Source organism: Gallus gallus, chromosome 2 (genome assembly GCF_016699485.2).
Source record: "Gallus gallus isolate bGalGal1 chromosome 2, bGalGal1.mat.broiler.GRCg7b, whole genome shotgun sequence".
NCBI lineage: Eukaryota > Metazoa > Chordata > Aves > Galliformes > Phasianidae > Gallus > Gallus gallus.
In genome coordinates this window covers 141,073,504-141,092,221 of record NC_052533.1, presented here as the reverse complement: position 1 = coordinate 141,092,221, position 18,718 = coordinate 141,073,504, and the positions used below count along the sequence as shown (strand labels likewise).

The following is an 18,718-nucleotide window of genomic DNA, read 5'->3' as shown; positions in this document are numbered from 1 at the left end:
CCACCTCCCTGGGCAAGCCATTCCAGTGCCTGACCACTCTCTGAGAGAAAAAGTTTTTCCTTATGTCTAAATCTTCTCTGGTACAACTTGTGGCCATTGTGTAATTCTGTGATTCTATCAATTTGTTTGGTAAGATTTCTTTGGCTCCTTTGTTCTGAGTCCTTGGCCTTGTTGTCCTGTATCTCTGACCTCCATGGACTTATCGTTCAATTCAGTGCAAATAAGGTTTCTTTACATAGATCAGCAAAGGGACAACACATAATTTTGCTGATCAAACAGAATTTACAGTCATAGTTCTTCATGTGTACATAGAGAGAGTAGGACAGATTTACAGATCCTGGTGCAGGTGAGAGAAAGGTGTCAAAACTAAATCCAGATTACCCCAGGCCATTGCTAGGAGTCATGGGAAAAGGTATTTTTCTTCCCTCCCTCCCTCCCTCCCTCCCTGTCTTTCCTTGCCCTGGGCTTGTAGAGCAAGGGCAGAGCCTTTTGGCGGATGTTGTCTTGGATCCATTCTCCTTTAGGGAGCTTTCCATCCTACTTGTGAGCATGTGACACCATGGGTGTGGGCAGTGCTTTGTGTGAGCATGCCAGCACTCCCAACCTTTTTAGCAGCCCTCAGAGTGCAGATTCCCAGAAAGAGAGTGATTGTAACATCACCTGCCCTGCACCTTGCCCATGCCTTCACCATCTGGCCATTGTTTCCACCACGCACCACAGAGCTGATACAAAGAGCTTCCCTCCATGGCAACAGGCACAGTGACCAAGGTCCGGGGTGGTTTTCTTCATCCTTGAGAATTTTTTATATGGATTTACATCTCCAGCTCTCAGGGTTAACTCTACTTTTCTATGGTTTTCTGTACTACACTAGCGTCTGGCTTCTGTGCAGTCTAGAACAACAGAAGTGAAAACTCATCGTCCCACTTCTGGCATATGCCAAAACTTGAGGGAAGGGTGTCCATGGCTACCCTTGCTGGCTCAGCCCTACTTCTATACTCCATCAGGTTCCCTTAGATGGTTTTGTCCTTCCTAGGAGAGTTAAAAGTAATCTTATACATGTCTTAACAGAAGATATGTAGTCCAAGGCAGTACAAGGCTTTTAGACTTCAGAAGAACTTTAATTGTGCTAGGGTCAGCCTTGAGGAGAATGTATGATCTGTTCCATTATGGCTAGATAGAGACTAGGGATGAGAGGCAATTAATGGAAAAGGAGGAGAAAAGGGAAAGCAAGTAAAAAAAAAAGTAAATGAGAATGGATTTTCCCTGTTTTTCCTTCACAGTTGAAGCTCCCACCTGAAGCCTTGTAACATACACTATAGGAGACAGTGTCTGCAGCAGCATGAACAAAGGTGGTCTTTGGGAAGACATTTGAAACCATGTCTAGCTCACAGAGAAGCTGGCTATATTGGTATAGTGGTAACCTGGAGTGATTTTTCTCCCTAACAGAAACTGCAAGGAGAGAAATCTCCAAAGAATATTAACGATACTCTCAAGGAATTGTTTGGGATCATTCCTGGGGACAGGGACCCACTGCAGGAGCGAGGCACTTTCTCATGCAGACGGTGTGCCGTCGTTGGCAACTCCGGCAACCTTCGTCAGTCTCAATATGGCCAAGATATTGACTCCCATGACTTTGTGCTCAGGTAAGCAGGCACCACCTCAGCTCCAGAGGTCTCTGTTATTTGAAGATTCACTGCTATTTTCTGGGACAAGAGAGCAAAAAAGATTTCAAGGACTATCTAGTGAAATTGGGTGCTTAGGTACTGTCTAAGCTACAAGAACATAAACTATGTGTGTTAAAGATATGGCCTCTTGCTTTAGTCCAGAAGGAAAACATGACCTGTCTTGGATCTAGGTAGGTGTTGATATTTTAACTTATTCTGCATTGTTCATAACTACTTGTGTTTTAAAAAAATCCCTGAAAAAATGATAATTTTGGGTCAACATTATCTCTGTAGGTAGTGCTTACAAATGATATTTTGCACTTCACTTACAAGCAGTGGTAGGTTGAGAAGGCCAAAGTTACTCAGCTGCAGAAAGGAGACAGCTTAATGGCTAGAGCTACTTTCTTAGGGGACACATCACCTCTGTCTTTCCTGACCATGAGCATTGTCTATTTTTTCCTGCTGAAAGACAAGGAGATGTGAGGTAGGCAGAGAGAACCACCCAGAGGGCAATCAAGATATCTGGGCTAAGTTCACCTTGCCGAGGTGACAGGAGGAGCTCTCTTGATCACAGTAGTCCAACACATTCTCCAAATCTACACCACAGCTGGCAGTGCAGCACAATTCAGGGAGCCTTGAGGGCAGGTCAGAAGGCCTTGAATGGAGAGACTACTACTGAAAATACAGTATGTGAAATTAGGCTCTCAGAAAGAGTGTAATGTTTAGCTGGAAGCAGTTGAAAGTGAGTCAACAGATCAGCGCTATTTGAACTGCTAGGTCGCCTTAAGCCTCTGTTTTTGATGTGGCTTGGATACCTAGATGTATTTGAAAAATTATTTCATGGATTGCTTCCTTCGAGTGCCCTGCCCTCAGCAACAAATACCTTCCCAGAGGCAGTCAGCCAGCCAGATCTTCTCATGCATGAGGGGAACTGAAGAGCCCTCCACCTTAATCGCACAGGTTGTAAATGTGTGGCAGTGGAGATGCATTTATGCTTTACTCTGTGTTCCTTGCTTTGGAGACCACCCTGTTCGTGTGAGGACTTTCTTACCTTGCCTGGTCTACATTTCCAAAGCTCTTATAGAAAAGCCTGGCAGGCTCTGCTGGAATCAAAATTAAGGTTTTTTTAATAGTAACTAGGGGGATGTGTGTCCCCTGTAGCTGTGTATCCCTGGCAAAGGGGAAACTCTCTGTGATTTGGAACTTATCATGCCTGTCTCTGACTTCGAGTCATAGAATCGTAGAACCCTTAGAGTTGGAAGGGACCTTCAAAGATTATCCACTCCAATCCCCTTGCAATGAACAGGGACATCCACAGCTAGATCAGGTTGCCCAGAGCCTGATCCAGCCTCACCTTGAAAGTCTTCAGGGACAGGGCATCTGCCACTTCTTTGGGCAGCCTGTTCCAGTGCCTCACCCCCTCACTGAGAAGGATTTTTTCCTTACATGTGACTTCTAGTTTAGCTGTCTCAAACTAGATCTGAATGAATGGCACAAGGTTTTAGGATTTGTTAAAGAACCTTGTGCAGAGGAGATGGCCCCTCCGTGTGCTAATCCAACAAGCAAAATCTCTGGTGAGATTTTGATCTCTGGTGATGATCTGATAATTCACTTGCACGTGCTCTGGCAATAGATCCAAGTGTAGGAAAGAGCCTGAGGTGACACCCTTCTATCCATACACTGTGTTCCAGGTCACTTTTGTTTTGTTGTCTGTTTTCTTGACAAAGGGAAATCCCAGTCCTTCCTGTTGAGACTGTGTGTGATTGTTGCCTTCTGCTGTGCCTGCCAGCCCTTGCTGTAGGTATGGGACCCAGACCTGAGGGCAGGTTGTTTCCATAACTGAGACACAATGCTTGGCTTTGTCTGCACAGAAAACGCACCATGTATAACATACTTCAGATTGACTAATCTGAAGATAGAAGTGTAGGAATTCTTATTCTTTGCATAGTATTGTTACACATCAAAGTGAGGATCTCTAAAGCTAGCAAGGAAGAGACAACTCAGCAACAAGTCCACACAGGCCAGAAGGATGTTCTACCTATGTTAATAACTCCCTTTGAGGAAATTAGAAGGAATTTAACTAATTAACCTGGGGGAGCACTGCAAGAATGCAACCTGGCTTAAACTTGCTAAAGAGAGTTTACTTCCCTGTTTGCAGTGTTAGCAGCAGCCACAGCAGTATGTTACCCAGCAATATATGATGCTGACCATCGTTTCCTCAGCTACATCCTTCCTTGTCCTCCTGCCAGGAGATGAGCTTCTGTCTCTACAGGAGACTCCTCTGGGCAGCAGAGAAACTTGTTTTGCTCAGAGCTGACTTGAGGGTTTCTCCTGGTATTGTACTGTACCATGGAGATATGCAAGGCCAGCCACACTGTAGGGTTCTCTGATCTTCAGACTGGATATAAAGCAGATATTATCAGGCTTTGAAGCTGGTTTTGTAGTGCTCCTTGTTCCCTAGATAGAAGATCAAAGTTGAAGAAATGAAGGGTTTGGCAGTAGATCCTGCATTTACCTCTGAGAATTGGTGCTTTCTCATGAAAGGACCACAAGGAGTATTTGCTGCTTCTCATCACAAATAACGTGGTTTGTTACCTTTACCCTAGACATACAAATACACCTGTACAAATGAGGCAAATGAAACTGCGTGAAGTTAAGTTGATGGATTTGAGGGCAGTAATTTTCTCACCTGCAAGAGGTGCAATTAATACATTGATTAGGGTGAGAGGATATGTGTCCTCATGGGCCCATGGCTCTGTTGACTAACTCTCTGCTGACTGTAAAGGGGACCCAGGGACATGCTCAGAGAGACACCTTTGCAGACAAACCCAACTGCACACTAAAGCCTATCTTTTATTTGCTGCCTGGGGATCCCTACACCTGAAGAGCCTACATGCAGCACTGTCTTTAGCCATGGGAAAATTTTCCTGTGACTTCAAGCAAGAAGTCACATTTGCACCTATCTAATTCATTTCCCACTTTCTCACTCGCTTACTTCTTATTTTTGGGCTGTAGAATGAACCGTGCACCCACCATTGGCTACGAATCAGATGTTGGGAGCAAGACCACCCACCACTTTGTTTATCCGGAGAGCTACAAAGAGCTGGCAGAAAATGTGAGCATGATCGTGATCCCCTTCAAAACCCTGGACCTGCGCTGGATTGTCACCGCTCTCACCACAGGCACTATCAACTTGTGAGTAAGGGTGGGTGCTATGAGGGTCTGTGAAGCTCCCCTGTAAGTTAATCAGAACTGGGGATTTGCCAGTGTAGTCTTTTCACTCCTGTAGCAACATAAGGTAAAGAATCAGGCATGTGATGGGTTAGTCATTTAGCAGAGGTCTTAGCCACTCACATTATCCTGCTTGTGACATTTTGGTGGCCAAATGATCCTCCAGCATACGTTATCCCACTTGCAGAAGAGGACAAGGAGACAGAGAGGAATCATAGAATTGTTTGAGTTGGAAGGGATCACGAAAGGTCATCTAGTCCAACTCCCCTGCACTAAGCAGGGGCACTTACAGTTAGATCAAGTTGCACAGAGCCCCATCCAGCCTGAACTTGAATGTCTTCGGGGACGGAGCATCCACCACCTCTCTGGGCAACCTGTTCTTGTGCTTCCCCTATTGTAAAAGACTTTTTTTCCACATCCAGTCTAAATCACTCCTCGTGATTTCCCCTTGTCTTGTCACAACAAACCCTGCTAAAGAGTCTGTCCCCTCCCTTCTTATTGCCCTCCTTTAGGTATTGAAAAGGTGCTCTCAGGTCTCCCTGGAGCCTTCTCTTCTCCAGAATGAACAGTCCTAGCTCTCTCAACCTGTCCTCGTAGATTGCTAAACGTGCAGAATGCTTGTGTAAGGCAGCAAGAGCGGACACAGACCACGGTACTTATACATCTGTCCGGAACTTCTTCCCTTGGGCATGTTGATAAGAGCTCGATGCATTTTACCTGGTCAGAAGACACCTACTTCTCCCCAGTCTTCCCAGGAAGGCCCTGGCGGCTAAACACTTGCAACATTTCTCTGAATAGAGCCATACCCATCTGTAGGAAAGCTGGATCCATATGAGAGCATTATTTTGTTCTGAGACTTGTTCTCAGGCTGGAGAGCCCCTTCAAATTCTCTTACTTCCTCCGCTCTTTCTCATACTCCCACTCCTTCCCTTCTACCTGCTTCAGAGAGCAAAGCCACCTTTTGAATTTTCTGTCTGGTGTTATTTTAATTTCCTGATGGGAAGTTGTCTCCAGTCCAGGTGCTCTGGCACAAATCCGTATCAGAGCTCAAATGTACAGTGGAGGTCAGAGATGCAGTGGGCTCAGATCTGTAGCTAATGGCAGGGCTGAGATCTGAGGGGGTCTTCAGGATGGGTTGCAGCAGAGAAGAGAGGTGGAAAATGAAAACTTGTGTACTTCCCCCCTGTCACAGGCACATATTTATCTAGATAACTCCGTGACAACTTATCAGCTGTTACCTGAGCAGTTTTGATCCTTTCTAGATTTTTCAGCAGAGGAAGAACAATCCTGCCTCCATCCTTCTCAAGAAAATCAACTCTTCCTCCTTTGTGTGACTCAGAGCCACATGGCTCAGGGCAGAGGAAAAGCTGGAAATGGCTCATCCTGCCCTGACTGCTCAGTTCAGCTCCCCACTGGCTGTGTTGGTGTCCTCCTTTGTCCTGGGATTCAGTGACTGAATCTGACCAGAGACACAGAATCACAGAACCATGGAATGGTTTGGGTTGGAAGGGATCTTAAAGCCCATCCAGTTCCTTCCGCTCTGCAATGGGCAGGGTTGCCACCCACCACATCAGGCTGCCCAGGGCCCCATCCAACCTGGCCTTCAACACCTCTGGGGGTGAGGCATTCACAGCTTCTCTGGGCAGCCTGTGCCAGTGCTACACTACATTGATAATGAAGAATTTCCTCCTAACATCTACCCTCATTCAGTTTGAAACCCTTGTCCTGTCACTACATGCCCTTGTGAAATTTCCCTCTCCAGCTTTCCTGTAAGCCCCAGTCATCCTCGCGGCCACCTCTGGACCTGCTCCAACAGGCCCGCATCCTTCTTGTGCTGGGGGCTCCTGCAGCATTCCAGGTGGAGTCTCATGAGAGCAGAGGTGGGGTCTCGCATCCCCCCAGAATGGATTTTCAGGGAGAACAGACAAGTAATTGTTCCAGGTGAAGAAGAAACAAATCTCTCTTCACCTATCCTGGGACTTTCAGTGGGGAATAGTGGTGATGTAATGGGTAGTATTTGGGTTTGGTGTAGATGAAGACAGTGTTACTCTCTGTATCCTTGACTAGCTTTTTCCTTCTCCTTTTCCCATTCATGCCCTGCTCCCTGAATTTGCCTCAGATAATCTTGCTGAAGGGCGTGAACTTCTGCTCAACTTTGCCACAACTGAAGGGCAGCATCTTTGCTCTGTCAGTATGAAGGTGTCTGAGGATAGCATGGCACGTGGTGACTGAGAGCCATGCAGAGGAGACAACAATTGTTTCGTATGGCACTTGTGTGACTTAGCCATAAATTAATGCATATTACCTGGCAATAATGTGCCACAATGATATTTGTTCTCTCTTTCTTCTTTATGAGTGCTCTCAGATTGAAGTGCATTTTTGGCAGCACTAGAATTAGAAATGCGAACAAATGGTATGTTTCTTCTGGACGCTTGCTAGCAGATTCTCTCCTCCCATAAAACGACTTTTCCTAATCCAGAGCATGAAATATGTGATATTTGTACTGTGAATGAGGTTATCTGCTGGCTGTAAAGCCACAACCTTGTAGGATTGCTACAGACAGATAGCAAGAGCAGATCAGATTGTTTTATTCTAAGGAGAAGTACTTTAAGACATTTCAACCTTTGTCCCAATCTCAGTCTCAGAAAATGAAAAATGTGAAAAAATATGTTCCTCTTGACTGGGGTCTAGACTTCCTTTGCATTTCTAAGGAAAACTTTTTGATGGGACAACAAATAGAGTTTTAATTCTTTTTTTTATATATTTTTCTCTTAGCAAATGCATTTTTTGTTTTCTTCACTTTTCTTTAAGATTCTCTTAATTAGTAACTGTCTCGCTCCAATTTATAGGAGGGAGAGGAGGTTCTTTGAAATATGTATGCCCGGCGTCAGATTAAGAAACAACGGTTCAAATGTTGGTCCGACCAGTTTATTACAAATGTTAATAGGGGAGATGGGGAAAGGGGAGGACGGACACTATTAAGGATTGGGGTGATGGGGAAGGGAAGGCGAGCGATAGAAAAGATAGAAAGAGGCAAGAATTCAGTGTCCTCAAGACAAAAGATTTCTCTGCCTTTGCCCAGGACTTGTCTGGACTTGTTCCTCAGCAAACTTTGAGTCAATGATATAAAAGAATAGTCTTTTACAGTAACAAATATGATTTCATTTCTTTTTAACTTTTTTTTTTGCAACTGCACTTAATATGTCCAGTCATAAGTTGTCTCAAAAAAATCCAAATTCAAAAGACAGTCATAACTCAGATAAATCAGCCCACTTAGAAAATCAGCTAAGAAATATCGCTGACCTTTTTTTCAAGGCTTAATTCTTTTCTTTCATAAACTGTATTGATAAAGAAAGGTTGAAAAACTCTGGCCTTAAGCCTGGATCCAAATCCTACCAGGAAGCAATGGAAGGCTCCCAGCTGCTTTCAGTGTCTTTTGAATGAAGCCCCTTGCTGCATCTTTGTCAAATACATGTCTGTGCTAGGAAGAGTTTGCTGGGGGCCAGTTTATAGAGTCATTGAATCATTAAGGTTGGAAAAGAACACTAGGATCATCTAGTCCAACCATCTGCCCATCATCAGTTGCTGCTAGCATCACCCACCCATGTTTCCATCACTGTCACTGCTCTGTGCCCAAACTGCAAAGCCATTCCTATGTTCTGTGGAGTATTTACCTTACAGAGGTCACAGTGAGTGGGTTGCAGTGAGCGGTAAAAGTTGAGTGAGCCCTAGCCTGGCTGGAACTTATACTTGGTTAACTTCAAGTCAATAACATGAATTAGAAATCAGCCCATTAAGGGAAAAATATCTCTGCTTATTAAGTTGCAGGACATGTATTTATAATTAGATTGTATTAATAGGCTTGGTAAGCAGCTGGTGTAAATCAGTATGTATTTATCACAAGGAAGAAATAACAGTATTTTAAGATTTTTGTCATACTCATTGCAGGGCAATTGCATAATTAATTAGTTGGCACATGGTGGGTAATAAAACCAGACAATCAGAAGCACACAAATCATAACAATACATTAAACAGAATTTTAGACTAATGGTATAAACCTCTGAGGATGCATTAATCATAATGTCAGATATAGTGCATAAGGAAACTGTTGACAGTGCATTGGTGGAAGAAAGAGAGGATCAAATAAAAATAAAACCCATCTGAAATTTGATATTTTGAAAGAGAAGAAGTGTTCAAGTCCTTACTCCATGTGCGTGACCATTATGTGTTGCACATAGGCTGCGTAGTATCAACCAAGGTTGGGTTAACAGCACTCAGACTTAAAAAAGGTAGGCATCACTGTTGGTTAGACTTCTATGCAGTGTTTTATTTTCTGTGTTCTATTCACGTGAAATAATAAACTCCTAAGACTCAAATCTGAGAGCCTATTCACCTCCCGGCAGCGTTATCATAGAACAGCTTGGGTTAGAATGGACCCCCGGGGATCACCAGGTTCCAGTTCCCCTGCCACAGGCAGGGCCACCAACCTCCATATTATATTATTATTATATTATTATTACATTATTATTATATTGTTGTTATATTTCATACTTATTTTTTTACTGTCCAAAATAAAAGCCAAACAGCAGATATTTTTATAATTGATGGCTTACTGATTCTTTCAGACTTCTACCACTCGATTGATGGATGTCCAATTACAGCATAGGTCTCTAGGACTGATCTATTTGCTAAAAGATCACAAGCATTCCGGCTGCTTGGCAGCCCAGATTTTATATAAGTTTAACAGTTGGGGTCTCCATTTGGCTTCAAGCAATGCGCCAGTACTCTCTGCAGCTGTATGAGATTCTGCATCAGGACTTGGGTATTGCTTCTAAAAAAATATATCCCATGGTAAGCAAGACTGACTTGTCACATGACAAGGTCTACAGGAGTCTTGAGGGTGGGTTAGAGCTGTCTGCCAATATTATCTTGAATACTTGAACTAGACCTGGCCACATGCCTGTGAAATATGGTCTCCTTGTTTCCTCTACATTACTGTCACCTTTCTGGAAAAGACTGTTTATTTATGTAATAGTGAGATTTTATCAACAAGGAAGCCTTTTCTGTCCTCTTAACCGCAGAAAGGTTTGTCAAGCTTGCTTCTCACGATCAGGGTCAGGCATGGGAAAGAGGTGCAGGGGCAGATTTGCTGACGACAGGCTAAGAAGTCTGCATGTGTGTCCCTTTCTCCATTAGCACCAACAAACTCTGTGCATGTCTTGTGTCACACCTGCAGGGACTGCAACCCACCTGTCCCCTCTCCTATTACATCCAGCCCGGAGTAGATGTCTCAGGTCAGGATGCTCAAAAGTAGTTAAGGAAATGAGGACATTGCCATTTTCACCACTGGATTACCAAAAATCACAAACAAATGTTTAGATGATGCTAATGGAAGGCTTACAGCTTCCATGCAATAAGTATACAGGGCATGTTTTGAGATACGCTCCAATTAGAAGGCCAGTTCAACAGATTTTCTCACTTGACACAACCTTGGGGAGATTTTTTTTCAGCACTCATGATGAGCTGTGCAATCTTAGCATGTGCTGTTCATGGGACACAGAGCAGAGAAGACTTTTTTGTTTTGAGACATGACTCGTGATTTCAAGCCAGTCATGAGGTATGATCTGAAAGGTTTACACTAGAGATTGCTGGCAGGGAATAGCCTGGTGGTGAGGGGCTGTGTATTGGGATGCCTGAGTTGCACATAACTGCAGAAATGAGCTCTACTACCACCTTCTCTGAAAATAATGCAGCAGCTACAAGTATTAGGAGGGGAAACGTCTCCCCCTTGTGGGGAAAGGTTTTTCTGCCGTGAAATTAAGTGAAGGCCTGTTACCAGCATGCAAAAGCTGCAAAAGTAATGGTCCAAGAATTAGAAGTCATGATCTCTGTGTCATAGTATCTGTGTAGTATATGCTCCACTACATCCTTGATGTTCCAATGTCAGTAATTACCTTGAAAATTAAAAAGAAGTCATGCCTTGCTTCAATAAAAGCTCAGATTTTTTTTTTCATGCTCTATTACTTAATTGCTGCCTCATTTTACAACCACTTGCTGAATTTGTTACTTTCAAATTATTTGAATGTATTACTTCATGTGAAGTATATTCATTCTCTCTTTGGAAATGCATGACTTTATAATGTGCTGGGTTTTCGCTAATGTTGGTTGTTGTTGCTTTTGTTTTTTTTTTTTACTTTTAACAGCACATATGTTCCTGTTCCACGGAAAATCAAAGTCAGAAAAGAAAAGGTGAGCAGTGCTTGTCTGTTAAGTTTTTCTTCTGGTCCATCTGTAGATCATTTGCCTCTTTGGGAGACTGCAAGGATCCAAGGAAGTCTTTAATGTCCATGAAAGTAGCAACCAAAATACACTCTTTTTACAAGACTTATATAAGCAAAAGCTTTAGCTCCCACGTGCTGTTCAGGGTATAGGTTATGCACTAAATAATAGTCAGCAGACTGACTGGTTTTCCCAAGTACGCTGTGATTTAACAGACCCTGTTGCTGGAGGCAGGATTTCCAATGGAGCAGGATTGCCGTTCCCATGCTGGACCTTTAGCCTCCGTGCATAGTCTTTTGTTGTAGCTCCATGGTCTAAGGACATAAGCAAGGCAGGCTGTGTAGAGGGAGGTTAAAGACGTTTAGTCTTCCACAGACTTCCCAACAACATGGAAGTCTTGTTCCAGCAACTTTTGAAGAAGCTGATTTTCAGAGAAGCTTAAAGCTCTTAGTGTCTCAAGGACTGGCACACTATGTTGTCAGTCACAGAGGATTATGATCAGAAAGTGCATCTTTCATTCACCTGATTGGGTTTTGCCAAAGACTGCAGATGAGGCTTTTAACCACTATCACTTTATATCACTCTACTTCAACCGTGGACCTATGTGGGGTATTAAATAATCAATCAGCTCACTTCTACCTGTGGTGATAGACACATTAACTTCTGCAAAACACTTGTGGCAGGTTGTTAAAATGGTGTCATAACTGTGTAGCACCAGCCTAGCCCTTTGCTGGGGATATTCAACAGCTTCCCAAACAAGAGAGACAAGAAGTATGTATTTCCTCCCACACTGTGTGATCCTAAGCACCATTCGAGAATCAATTAAACACAGGCAAAATATCAGCAATTAACCCCTGACTTTGTAAAAGAAAAAGCCCTGCAGCTAACCAGATAGCACTGAAACACTGTCACTCTAATTCCAAACGCAGCATGGAGGGAAAAGCCTCTCTTTTCCCGATTCAGAACAAGAAGGTTAAAAACAAGGGCTCCTACCAGTCCTTGGAATCACTGTTCTGTCTTGCCTGTTCTAAATTGCTGTTTCCATTAGATGACCCCATAATTTCCCCAGGGGATAACAAAGGCTGATGTATGTCTTGCTGGAAAAAATAAAAAAAATAAATAAAAAATAAAATGCATAGAAAAATAATGTTTGGGAAACAGGAGAAATGCAGCTGTTGCTCCCTGATAGTCTTCCTGATAGTTTATACCTGACCCTCAGGCTTGCTTTGACCTATAAATATAGACACCAAGACATGGTTGGCATACATTGCGGAAGATGTAGTTGCTCATACAGCCCCCAAATACAGCATGATATCTTGCATTTTCTTTGCTCAGGCCTCAGACTCCCCAGAGCTCACCTGCACTGTAGCAGGATGCTGCAGGGTGAGTTGAATGCCTAATTTTCTTTTTCTTGCACAGTCTCATACCCACTGGTTTCAGGAGGAATTACTTGTGCTTTCTGTTAGTGTGATCAAGTGGGGTACTGAGTCTGAAGAAGGAAGAGATGTGTAATTGCACATGGAAAATATGGAATACGTTTAACTATTAGACTTTATGTTTCCCTTTTACTTGTCCTTAAAGAATACCTGTTATTCCATTCTGTCATACTTCCCTACCCCAGTGTCACTTATGATGAAATACTACAGTTCGTTTGTTTTTGTTTTTTTTCCCCAAGGTGTTCTAGTAATGAATCCATCTTTCCAATTTTGCCTAGGTCCTGATTTACAATCCATCCTTTATCAAATACGTCTATGAAAACTGGCTTCAGAATCATGGAAGATACCCTTCCACAGGCCTTCTTTCTGTGATATTTGCACTCCATGTATGCGATGAGGTAAAGTTTGGCTACATGTGGATATGTGGGTTTTAAATAAGATGTGTCACACTGAGGTTCAAGAATAATGTCCTGGCCTTTATTTGCCACCTTCTGTGCCTTTCACTTCTTCAGACAGATCCAAAGTCCTCAGTAACATTCAGATATGCTCAAGTGACAGTCACTGTTTCTTTTAATGTCAGTGACTGATAGGGTTTAAAATGCATTTCAGAGAAATTTAACTGAGCATAAAAGGTGGTAGTCCATTTGGAATTAAAAGATGCATAAATATGGATTATGTCTATATCTGCAATTAGTTGTGTATCCATCTCATCAGTGGAAGTCCAGAGTATATTGTCTGACTTCAGGCACCCAGAGACATTGGCAGTGCCCTGAACATGCCCCGTACCTGCAGGTAACAGTCCAGAAGAGTGGGAATCTCTTGGTTCCATGTGATATGTGCCCTTCCTCAGTAGATGTTGTGTACTCAAGAACATATCAAGTGGCACTTATGTTTGGGCAATTGTATTGAGGTCTTACCCATTTAGTCAGTGGAGTTAAAAGGCAGACCAACCGTTTGGTAATACATCTGGCGAGCAGGATTGCTCCCTGAGCTCAAAGATTGTTGCCTAGTTCTCCAAGTGCTCAAGCACATCCATTTAGATATCTGAATCTTAAACATAATCCCACTGGAATAATTTTATTTATCAACTCCTACATAAATCTGTTTGGAGAATACAAATGACTTGTTTTCAAATCCTTTTCTGTTCCCAAGCTTGTGAATTTAAACAGTAAATGCCTCTGTTCCATGAGTTTGAGGAGATTTCCTTGACTGGGTAATGTGAGGTGATTCAAGCATGAGCTTGGTAACATGGGAGAAAAAAAACACAGTGTTGGCAAAATCCCTGGCCTGGACACAGCTCTGCTGATTAAAGAGAGCTTTTGTCTCCTTGGCCTGTGTTGCTTGGAGAGGTGATGGCAGTACGCCAGCAGTAATACTCCTAATGACACTGGCAGAAACTGTACCATGGCAAGGCAGATAGGATGGGCAGGTTGGGTGGAGATAGGTTTCTGTCAAGCAGGCAGTGAGCAAAGCATTGACATTATCAGAAATAATGTAAAGACACTCATATTTCAGCGAGTCCAGGTGTGGGCAGGTTAGAGTGCTTGTTTTATGGGCCATGAGTCATTTGAATCTAGCCATATCACCACACCTAATTTACACTAAAGTCAATCATGATGTTTGAACTTAACACCAGAGGAGACAGGCATATCCGCTGATGAGTGAGCAGCTGGGAGAAAAGAGGCGACAGGAGTACAGGAGTATACATACACAAAAAGCATAATGCCCTATTGACTCCGGATCAGAAGTGACTGCAGGGCTTGACAGAGGTCATTATTTGGAAGACTAGGAACAAACAGAAGATTTTTCTACTCTTTGTGGCTTTAATCTTATACAGAGGAGATTCCCAACCTAGGTTGCTGACCTCCTGAGGTCAAACATCATGCTTAGGGAACAGGAATGTGTTTTCCATATCACTAAACAAGAAGTCATGTCTTCATATGTCCTTTTCTGTCTAGGTATGGTAGTTCTTAGCACAGCTTAGGGTGTAATGTGCCTTGATTAGGCCTTGGGCCATCCTGTGGTCGCACCATCTCAGTCAGTAGAATAGTTTAATATAACAATGACATCCTCAGGTGGTGATGTCTACAGATGTACTGACAACCAAGAGAAAAATTTCAATATTTCAGATGACTGATTGTTTTCTATGTCATAACAGTAGTTCTCTCTTATTTCCTAGGTGAATGTGTATGGTTTTGGAGCAGACAGCAAAGGACACTGGCATCACTACTGGGAAAATAATGCTTCAGCTGGGGCTTTCCGACAGACAGGTGTCCACGATGGAGATTTTGAGTTCAATGTAACTTTGACTCTTGCCTCCATTGAAAAAATAAAATTTTTCAAGGGCAGATGACCCTAGCCACAGGGACAAGCAGGGGCTGCAATTTCCAACATGCAGCAGCACAAAGCTCAGTGAAGATGATCTGGATGACAGCCAGGTTTGAAGGTGTGAATCTGGAGTGGATTCGGAGCGTCACACTGCTGCAGTGCTCACCACAGGGAGCTCAGCTGAGGAACAGATTCAATGCTGCACTTGATTTGCTATCTACAGATAGCTGGGAACTACCGATCAGATGTTGGAATAAATGACATCCTGACTCACTCCTTAGTCTCTACGGATTGATTCCTGAATTACTGGTGAAAGATCTACCGGTTGCAATTCAGGGAAACCTAGACACAGGAACTGCTGTTTGTATGTCCATTCTTTCCTTGAGTAAGGCAAGAAATCCTTGAAGAACATGGAAAATGTCTTCTGGGATTTGATACCTACTAGAGTAGCTCTGAACATCATAGTAAGGATTACCTCAAAGAAATTAATTCAGTTCTGCTGTTAATCTTCTTTTTGAATTCTCTTCTGTTTCCTCTATTACTTCTGGTTTCATGCACTATAAATCAAAAACGTGATGAAGTTGCCTGGAGTAGTAACTGTTTCTACCATTGCCACATTCTGCATTGATGGCATCTAGAAAATACAGATCAATTCACCTGTGATCATTACTTATTTATTATTGCTTCCTATACAGCCATAGTAAGAAAAAAAAAAAAAGAATACTGAAAACTCCAGAAAAAAAAAAAGAATTAGAAAAAACAAAGGCCTTTTTAGCCTGTTTAATTGTCTTGTTTGGTTATATATAACTTTTTAAATTTTTTTTCTTTTTTTTGTGAAAATTACTCCAGAATGCTTATTTTTATTTAATCAGTTTAAGGTTGGAAAGTGGACTGTTTTCTCTTTCAGTCGTTTACATGTGCCTTTTATAGTTGTGCAACAGATGTGATTTTTTTTAATGGTGACAAATGGTATTTTTTTTTTTAATAAAGGGGAGGGAAATTAACCAAAGTGTAGCCTCCTAGTGGTATACTTTTGTAGTTGAAACTAAGAATAATAGCTCCTATATTGTACTTAAGCAAACAGAAACAAGGCTAATTTTTAAAGGTAGCTTTTACCTTTTTTATGGGAAAATATCCAAATGTTCCAAGGAATCTTTTCCTCTTATTTTTTTACAAATTTAGAAAGTGGTATCTCTTTACAACATCTACATTTGGAATGGAAGAAATAGCACGAGTTGGAATATAAGATAGTGACGCAGTAGTGATGAATCCCTTGCACAGTAGCAGCATCTATGAAGACACGATCTACTCAAACTGATCCTTCACTGTAAGCCAGACTTTATGTGCATTGCAGGAGGAATGAATGCATTATTGGCAGAGCTTCTAGACAAGGGGAGGAGGGAAGTGACAGTGGAGATTTTACATCTGCAGATTCTTCTGGATTCAAAGAGTCCAAGAATGAAGTTCAGGTGCTCAAGAGTGGAGGACTGTGGGTTTTGCTTCCCAGTATAATGAAAATAGAATTTATGGATTGTTGACCAGTTTTCAGCTCTGGTGAAGCCAGTGGAGTTCTTGCCACAGACTTCGAGGGATGTTAGATCAGGCCTAGAAAAAAAATGTCATCTTTCATTTCTAATGGATTACAATGGTTGGGATTTGAGGTAATTCAGAAATTGTCATCTAAATGACCTTTCATGCACCAGTTGTGACAGCATGTCCTAGTGGATAGGCGTTTTGATGTGAGCTCAGTGAAAGCCTAGCTCTGCAACCGGTGATGTGCTTCAGTCCAAGACCTGCCCCCCTGGCCAGCTTTTAATAGTAATAATGACACAGTCAGATGGAGTATACGTTTCACCAAGATGAACTGCTTTACCCCCATGAGTATTACTGGACTTATAACATGAAAAGAACCATGGATGCCAAACACTGATGCGAGGAACTAAATTCTGTTTCATGTACACATACAACTCTTCAGTTTAGCAATGTGGAAAGGGCTGGATTTTCAAATCTTCATTATGAAACCTGTTCATGATCCTCATGTCAAGAAGCCCTCTCCCAGCATGTTGGCCAGCACAGCTGCTCACCTGCATGTCACAGGTGGAGCAAATTGAACATGCTTAACATTTCTACCTGAATCTTGTTTATTTGTTTAATAATTCCTACTACTTAAATTGTTGATCAGTATACTTCTGGAAAGATGTCGCATTAATATTTGTCAAGCAGATAAACTTAAAGAGGAAAAAATTTCTATGGAAGACTCCCAACAGTATCTTGACCCTCTGACTGGATTTTGGAGATTTTTTTAAAATCATTAGTTTGAAATATTACAATTTATTTTCTCACTGATTTCTTCTCTCAGATGTCAGTAACGGGAACATTTCATTGCTGTTCCAGTCATTTTCAGAAAGATGTGGAAGAGAGTTGTGGCTTGGTACCATTTCCCATTGATTTTTTGTTACAAGTGGACTTGCAGTCAAGAAAAATAATATTAAAAAAGAAAAAAATCAATCGTCTTCTAACCTGTATTATTTTAAAAGTTTCCTGTTGCTGTTCAAATTAAATTTCCAACTTTTCTCTGAATATTCTGCTTCTGACAGCACATACAAAGCTCTTGGCTCATACTGTTCTGGATAGATTTAAAGTCTTCATGTGACAAGCTGCAATTTGTGTTTTTCTTGCCAACAGCAAGTAGTAACTATGTACCACTGAGGTCCATTTTTCAGAGCAGGAGGAGAGCAGAGGGTGGACCTTACAAGCTGTAGGATGAAGGATAGTCCCCACCATTGCATTTCTATTCCAGAGGAACTTTTTATGGAGTCCTTTACGTGACTGACTGCTTATATCATTCAAATGCCTTCAGAATAAGGAGGTACCAACAAATGATGCTGGAGGAAGAATTCATTCCCACCGTCAGTGCTGAAGACTGTCTGTCTTCCTGCTACACATTTTCTGGGTTTATTTTGTTTTAAAGAACAAGTTGCTAAATCAGCATGTCAAGACATCAAACTCTTGAACTGTGTTTACCACCCCTGAAAATTCTCTGAAGCACTCCTTGAGTGTGTGTTGTGTTCTTAACCAAAGCCAAATGTCTTGAGCACTTTTTGTTCTCTCATGAACACATTTTCTTCCTACTTCTTCTGACTACATAATTGATTATGATAATCATTTTTTTGTTGTTGTTTTGTTTTGTTTGCTGTGATGGTGGGGAGTCTCACTCAATCATTCTTTGACATTTTATTTATTTAATTTTTCAGTATGATATGAATCAAAATAAATTTTTTACTGTTATCGAGTCAAAGGTGTTTTTTTCTCTGTCCACATTTTATCTTTTTCCCACAGTATTTCCATTAGCTCCTAGGACCTCCTCTGACCCATAATGGTGCAATGAAGCATTCCGTCTTCCTTCTCTTTACACAGTTTCCTTCTCCCATGAAGGAAATGACCACAATCATGATGTCTGCAAATTGTTCCTCACTCCCAGAGTAAAACTTAAAACAGCAAAACTTCAAGGTTTTGAATTGAAGGTTCCCACATTCTTCAGCAAGTTTAGCATTCCCAGTCCTAAATCCCCATAATGGCTTCCTAATGTGCAAGAAGCTGCATTTGGGTCTCCCACTCTGACTTGTAGGTAAAGCTCACTTCTCCGTCTCCTTTAGGTATCTCTAGGTCTTACCTCCAACTGATCCCAGTCTTACTGCACCTTCAGTAACTCTCAGTAATTGCCTGATTCGTTCTCTCCAAGTGTCCCCACACTCACTCACAGAATAGGCTATTCCTTA

At 42.0% G+C, this 18,718-nt stretch overlaps 1 protein-coding gene across 6 annotated transcripts in view; it reads left to right on the top strand.

Moving 5' to 3' along the window:
* The window catches only part of ST3GAL1 (ST3 beta-galactoside alpha-2,3-sialyltransferase 1), a 73,300-nt gene extending 55,069 nt beyond the window's left edge, over nt 1-18,231 (top strand). For 5 of the 6 annotated variants that reach the window (XM_046919030.1, XM_046919049.1, XM_046919041.1 and 2 more), the window contains exons 4-8: nt 1,447-1,643; nt 4,680-4,859; nt 11,100-11,145; nt 12,890-13,009; nt 14,791-18,231. In XM_046919030.1, coding sequence (XP_046774986.1) covers nt 1,447-1,643; nt 4,680-4,859; nt 11,100-11,145; nt 12,890-13,009; nt 14,791-14,964 — 717 coding nt within the window. In that variant the 3' untranslated portion in view covers nt 14,965-18,231. 6 annotated transcript variants of the gene reach the window in all.
* The last annotated feature ends 487 nt before the right edge of the window (nt 18,232-18,718 follow it).